The sequence below is a fragment of the Cynara cardunculus genome (assembly GCF_001531365.2).
Source record: "Cynara cardunculus var. scolymus isolate 2C chromosome LG 5, CcrdV1, whole genome shotgun sequence".
Taxonomy (NCBI): domain Eukaryota; kingdom Viridiplantae; phylum Streptophyta; class Magnoliopsida; order Asterales; family Asteraceae; genus Cynara; species Cynara cardunculus.
This window is the reverse complement of record NC_037532.1, coordinates 30,443,643-30,451,184: the sequence shown is the minus strand read 5'-3', so window position 1 is coordinate 30,451,184 and position 7,542 is coordinate 30,443,643. Positions and strand designations below refer to the sequence as shown.

At 37.6% G+C, this 7,542-nt stretch overlaps 1 protein-coding gene across 1 annotated transcript; it reads right to left on the bottom strand.

Moving 5' to 3' along the window:
* Positions 1 to 204: 204 nt before the first annotated feature.
* LOC112512500 (AAA-ATPase At5g17760-like) lies at positions 205 to 2,539 on the bottom strand. The gene is made up of 3 exons (XM_025118495.1): positions 2,207 to 2,539; positions 1,355 to 2,111; positions 205 to 729 (listed from the first exon to the last, which is right to left on the bottom strand). The coding sequence occupies exons 1-3, from the start codon at positions 2,488 to 2,490 to the stop codon at positions 319 to 321; spliced, it is 1,452 nt and encodes a 483-aa protein (XP_024974263.1). The 5' UTR covers positions 2,491 to 2,539; the 3' UTR covers positions 205 to 318.
* Between the last annotated feature and the right edge of the window lie 5,003 nt (positions 2,540 to 7,542).

Genomic DNA, 7,542 nt, shown 5'->3' with positions numbered 1-7,542 from the left:
TTATTTCGCATTGGCTTGGGTTGGTTGATCGGGTTTTTGAGCACCCCTATCTACTACCATTATTTGACTGGTGTTATAAAACATTATTTGAAATGTTTGTCAAAATTACAATTCAATCCCTCCATTACGGCCAAATTACATTCAACCCCGTCAACCTTCTACACATCAAACCCATATTTTGATCATTTTCGTTTCTTTTGGTCCTTTTTTTTGGGTATTCCAATTAATACAACTGAATCAAATATTAAATAGAATACAACAACAGCTACAAATGTTGATAACAATATTTAACTACTAAATCAGTGAAACACCATTTGCCTATATACCTTCATGAACTTTATCATCTCCATCATTACTCCCGTCTTTAATTCCATCACCTCCCATCTTCTTATGTATGATAAACTTCACGAGCCCTTCGAGCACAACCTCAACGTCGTTGGACTTCATGAGTTCCTCTGCCACCTCTGCTGGTGTAACCTTGGTGCAATTAATCAGTTTTTCGATTTCACTAAAATATCGGTGGTTGTGAATATTGAGATAGTTGGCTGCTAGTGTTTTGAATCCGTCAAAGGTCAAGTATGACATGAGAATGTGCATGTCCATTCGCCCTGGTCGAAGCAATGCTGGGTCGAGTCTTTCTTTGTGGTTCGTGGTGAAGATTATGATGCGTTCATCTCCACAACAAGACCATAGTCCGTCTATGAAATTTAGGAGGCCAGATAAAGAGAACTACAAAAGCAACAAGAAGTGAAATGAAGTCAATTTTAGCCAACTTGATTGTTTACAGTAATTTAAAGAAATTGTTTGACTGGTTGATTTTTCATTAAGTCATGTACGAATAAGCTGAATAAATCATCTTGACTCTGACTTGTTAAATTGCTAAAAAATATGCTAAATAAGGGCCTGTTTACGAAACGCTTATCCGAGTAAGCGCTTATCAAGTCACGTTACCTCAATAGATGAATATGGTAAGGACCAAGAATCTTACCCGATAAGAGCGAGAAAATAGACCGAGAGTCTTACCTGGTAAGTGAGGGAGACGACTCTTACCATGTTAAGCGCTTACCGAGTAAATTGTTGCATACGATGTCGTTTTGATGGACTAAGATTTTATCCAGTAAGTAAATAATAGTTTTAAATTTTATCGTTAAACACTTATCAAGTAAATGTTTGGTAAACGGCCCTTGGGACAAAAATAGGTGGATTGGGTCCATAAACAACCCATTTTCATGGAAAAATACAAATTTTATATAACAAGACAAAATTGGTAAAAATTGGTAAAGTCTTTGATTCCACTTGCAAATTCGAGGACCAAAATAGATGAAACAACTCAAAAGGTTAAATAGAAACAAACCTGCGGATCTCGAACGGGCTTAACGTCGGAAAATTTGGACGGAGGGACTCCCTTCCGATCAGGCAACTGTATGCTACAATCGATATCTTCAATCACCAATATCGATCGATTGGATGTTCTTAATACCATTTGCTTCAAACTCGAATCACTTCTAACATTCGTCAACTGTAAATCGTAGATATCAAACTTCAAGTAATTCGCCATGGCTGCAATCAAGCTCGATTTCCCCGTCCCCGGCGGACCGTACAGTAGATACCCTCTCTTCCACGCCTTCCCTACTTTCTTATAGAAATCTCTTCTCTTCAAAAACAGATCCAAATCGTCGATAATCACCTTCTTCATCTTCGGATCCATGGCCAATGTATCGAACGTTGATGGATGGTCTAGATTCACCGATTCCTTGTAACCGCCTGGTCCGCCGTCGTAGGATTGTAGGCTATGGATCTTCACGACTTTCTTCTGGTTTTCAAGTTCCTGAAATTTGTCAATTACCGACGGCAAGTAAACATTTATTATAATATCTTTGTACTTTTTGTCGAATTTCAGTTCGATGTATTTTGTCTCCGGCGTAAAGTTGCCGCCGGAGCTTCTCTTTCCACCGAGAACAAAATCGTCATCTCCGCCGCCGCCATGCCTTTGCTGTAGCTTCTGACGGACGTACTTCCATGTAAGCGAGATTCCATCGAACGAATCTACTAACTCCTCCGACTCTGCAAACTTGATTTTGATGTGATTTTCTTTGACGTTTTTGGTGATCCTATAATCATCAACAATTAATATAAACTTTTACCCCAAATTAACAACAATTGTTGCTAGACCTCCAAATCAAATCCTATTTATCGGATCAATCACCTGAGACGGTCGACATCAGGACTGATCATGGTGCAGAGATAGGCTTCGGCGGCATCGAAGACATGATTTCCGGTCATGCCGTCTTTCTCCTCAAAGATGAGAGTTAGTTTTGAGGATTTAGGTTTCCAGTATAATTGGATGGCTTCGATGACGTAGCGACGGAGTTGTGGCGGGAAGAACTGGTCGAAAATTGTACGGAAGAGGATGATGGAGGTGGACAATGTGGCATACGCCGATAGCAGCGACGACGGCGTCGGCATCGCCGGGAAGATTTGAGACGCCATTATTATTGTCTGGTTTTGTGAGATACTGAGGAATGAGAAGGTGTGTGTTGTTTTTATCTGTTAAAGGTTTTGTGTTAATTGCAATATATTTTTTTTTCATTAATTTGGATATCATTCGAATAATCCTAGACGACCACCTATTTTACAGATAACTCGAAGTCTTCATTTAAACCTCCGTGGCCATAAGGGTATTTTTATTTCTCCTTGAATTTGAACTTAAGACCTCCTGATACTTTTAAACTTTGGAACCAAGCTTAAACCAATCAGACATCACTCGTGGTTGTTAATTGCAATATCTATACTATCTTATTAAGCAAATTTAACAAAAGTCTTAAAGTTTTAAAATACTAAATGACCAACATACTCTTTATACTCACTTTTTCACCCCTCCTCTCCTTACATACACTCTCACAACCGATTTTTTATAATTATAATTTTAAATTTACATTTTATACCCCTATAATTAATTAATTAATTTACTTTACGTCTTTTACTTTTAAATGTTTCATTTTAAACCTTTATCAAATTAACATACATAATCGTATCTATACTATCTTATTAAGCAAATTTGATAAAAGTCTTAAAACTTTAAATGACCAAAATACCCTCCTAATACACTAACAACACTACTCTTAAAATATAATCTTCCTCAACACGCCTCCCCTTGCTTCAGTCCTTCACGCTCCCCAAACCGATGATTCCCAAAGCATCGATTCCCATCCTCGAGTACACTCCATCTCTCATCCCAAAACGACGATTCCAACTGGATTCCATGATTTAAACTCTGATGCGGCGAAGAATGAAGAGATGCAGGGATGTAAATTGAAGAGGAAAATTTACTCTCAAACCTCTATTTCTTCTCCCTTCTCAAGGTGACGCTTCAAAGTTCTCCCTCAATCGCCCTGCATCTCTCGCTCTCGCTTTGCATCTCTCGCTCTGTCTCTGCATCTCTTCATTCTTCGCCCCTGGTACGATTCTCTAATATGAGCCATAAATTTTTGGGAATTGCTTCTTGATTGTATTCAAGGTTGCTTTGGGTTTTAGGGTTTGAAGCAATACAATTTGGGTTAAAAAAATTTTAATTTTTTCCCCTTTGTTTTGGGTTTGAGGGCTTGAAGCAATACAACAGTTTGGTGTAAATCGAACACCAATCTTACCATTTTCTCAATCGTTGGCTTTCTCTGGGTAAGATGTTTATAATATTTTTGTTTATTTTCTATAAGTTGTTGTGATTTGAAACATTCAATGGGTTTGGTGCTATTACAACAGGGTAAGTTGAATACTGGCTCTCACTCTCGCCCTTGATCTGCATCCCCCGATTTTCGCTCCTGGTACGACTTGTAACTTTTTTTGTTATTGATTCTTTATTTTATTGATTTTTTTCTTGAAATCAAAATTAATGGAATCCATTCTTGTGTTTCTATTAAGTTTTTGATGGAATCGCCAATTTCTCCTGGGTACCCTGATTTGTTAACATCGGTAGCCAACTTACATTGTTAGGGTGGAGATTGGCAAGAGGAGGTACCCATCGATACCTTTACCCTTCCTTAATTCAGTTTGGTGTTTTTATGATGCCATTGTTTGTTATATTCCTTCGATGGTTGGATTGTGTTCTTTTTTACCTGAAAAATCAATTTCTTAGTTTGTCTCTGCTGGTCGATTTCATTGGTTCATTGGTGTTTAAGCTTGACAAATTTTGAGTATTTGATTTGTATATGTTTGGTCGGTTCTTGAGTTTCGGATGAATCCCACTCCTTCACAAACATCTTCACAAAACATGTCTGCTTTTTAAATTTGTTGATGAGCGTGGTTCAATTGGTTTCATTTCATTTTGAGTCGAGAGGTAATGTGAAGTTCAATTACTCCACCGCCCCCCCCCCCCCCCCCCCAAATTCAAACATTTTCAGAAGATGAGAAAGAGTCCATGTTGTGAATTGCTAATGCTTAATCCAATATTTAGGGGTTGTTCTCCTTATTTTCTTTCCCATGGATGACAAAACCCAAAACTGAATTGGTGGACTGTGCTTCTTGTTGAACTGCGTAGTACTTTGTTCTCTTTTTCTGTAACAACCCTTAGATTCCAAATACATAAAATTCACATCATCATACTCATAATACTAAAATAGTATCATTACAAAACATAGAATATCAAAATGTATCTTTAATACATAAACGAGTAAACTATTATCATCATTCAGACTTTTCCCTTGCCTTTATCTTTTAACATACGCTGATCTGCAAAACARGTTAGTCCAACATCTGAGCGTTAGACCAAAAGTCCTAGTGAGTGTATAATCTCATACAACAAAATATTTTCCAAACAATCAGTTTAGAATCAAACCTGTTTCGAAACATATCATATTTATATTTCTCGCGGTTACACCGCCATTACATTCTCTTATCTCTTTCTCACTCACGGTTACACCGCCATTATATCTCACTCGCAGTTACACTGCCATTATATCACTCTCGCGGTTACACCGTCATTATATCACTCTTGCGGTTACACCGCCATCTCACTCGCAGTTACACTGCCATTTTATCACTCTCGCGGTTACACCGCCATTATATCACTCTCGCGGTTACACCGCCATCTCACTCGCAGTTACACTGCCATTTTATCACTCTCGCGGTTACACCGCCATTATATCACTCTCGCGGTTACACCTCCATTATATCACTCTCGCGGTTACACCTCCATCTTACTCGCAGTTACACTGCCATAATATCACTCTCGCGGTTACACCGCCATCTCACTTCACTTCAAAAACATTTCCCAAAAACATTYTATTTTCATCCGGACTTGAAGTCCGGTCAAAAACTTGTCCGGATTAAATATCCGGTCAATATACTTTGAAAATAACATCTTGGTCCGGATTAGAAATCCGGACAACACTTCACTTTCTTTGTCATCCGGTATAGATTAAACCGATCAATACACTTTTCAACCTTTGACCGGTTTAAACAATATCCGGTCACCTCTTGTCCGGTTTAAACAATATCCGTCCGGTCACCTCTTGTCCGGTTTAAACAATATTCGGTCACCACTTGAACGGTTTAGACAATATTCGGTCAAGGCAGGAGTGGTTTACTTATCCGGATATCAATCCGGATAACACTTGACCGGATTAGACAAGAATTTCCATAAAAGTGCAACAAAATTCATAATAACCAGTTTCAAATGCTTAACAAATTGTATGTAAGCAATTCATATTCAAAGCTCTAAACACTCACCTTTTAGAAATGAGATTCAAAACCTTTTGAGACCTTTTTCTTCTTCTTGATGTATAACCTTCAGAATCTTCAGAGAGTTTGCAAAATAGAAAGTATGTGTATGTGTTTTTGTGTGACTTTTACTTCATTAAAAAATATATATATATACATGCACCAAGAAAGAGGAAAGTGAGGCGGTTCATGAACCGACTCCCCCTCTTTTTTTTTTATTAAAATAAACTCATACACATATATCCATATCATACACACTCATTACATACACATACATATCATACATACATAAATCATATATATATACATATATAATTAAATAATATATATATATATATATAACCAAAATAATAACCAGACTATTACAATATTCCYTCCTTAAAAGAATTCCGCCCCGGAATTCACTTAAGCAAAAAGGTAGGGATATTTCATTCGCATTTCCGATTCTGGTTCCCAGGTGGCATCTGATCCTTTATGATAACGCCACTAAACCTTTACTAACCTAATTTCTTTGTTTCATAACTTCTTCACCTTATAATCAGTAATCTGCTCAGGGGTTTCTTCAAAACATAGCTTTTCATCTACTTTAATCTCATGTAATGGTACTGCCACATCTGGACTTATTAGGCACTTCCTCAAATTTGACACATGGAACGTGTCATGAATTCCACTTAATTCTAAAGGAAGTTCTAACTTATAAGCCACTTCCCCAATTCTTCCAATAATAGGGAATGGTCCAACATATCTTGGACTTAACTTCCCCCTTTTTCCAAAACATATCATTCCTTTCCAAGGTGATACTTTCAACATTACTTTATCACCTATTTGGAACTCAATCGGCTTCCGACGTTTATCTGCATAACTTCTTTGTCTATCTTGTGCCGCTTTCATTCGTTCTCGTATTACACCAATTTTATCCGCAGTTTGCTGAACTAACTCAGGCCCAGCTAACTGTCTTTCACCTATTTCATTCCAGTACAAAGGAGTTAGACATTTTCTTCCATACAGAACCTCAAAAGGTGCTGCCTGAATACTTGAATGATAGCTATTGTTGTAAGCAAATTCAACTAAAGCCAAATGACTATCCCACGACCCTCCGAAATCAATAACACAAGATCTCAACATATCTTCTAAAGTTTGGATAGTTCGTTCACTCTGTCCATCAGTTTGAGGATGATAAGTTGTACTCAGCTTTATTTGTGAACCCATTTCTTTCTGAAAACTCTTCCAAAACATAGAAGTGAAACGACTATCTCTATCAGAAACAATTGATAACGAAACACCATGTCGTGTCACTATCTCATCKAGATACAACTTTGCTAATCTCTCCATCGAATATGACTCTTTCATAGGTAAGAAGTGTGCAGATTTAGACAACCGATCTACTATCACCCATATTGCATCATACCCCTTCGACGTTCTCGGCAATTTGGTTATRAAATCCATAGTAATATGATCCCATTTCCAAACCGGAATTTCTAAAGATTGCAACTTACCATAAGGACGCTGGTGTTCAATYTTTACTTGAAGACATGTCAGACACTGTTCAACATGTTTAGCAATATCTTTCTTCATACCCGGCCACCAATAATGTTGCCTCAAATCTCGATACATTTTATTTGTACCTGGATGTATCGTAAAACGTGATTGATGAGCTTCATTCAAGATACGCTTTCTGAGATCACCATAACATGGTACCCAAGTTCTGTTCTGAAACTTCCATAATTCTGTATCATCTCTTACCAAATCAGATACTAGTCCACCCAATCTTTCCCGTTTGATCTTATCCTCTTTCATTGCCTCATGTTGAAATTCTCGTAACTCTTC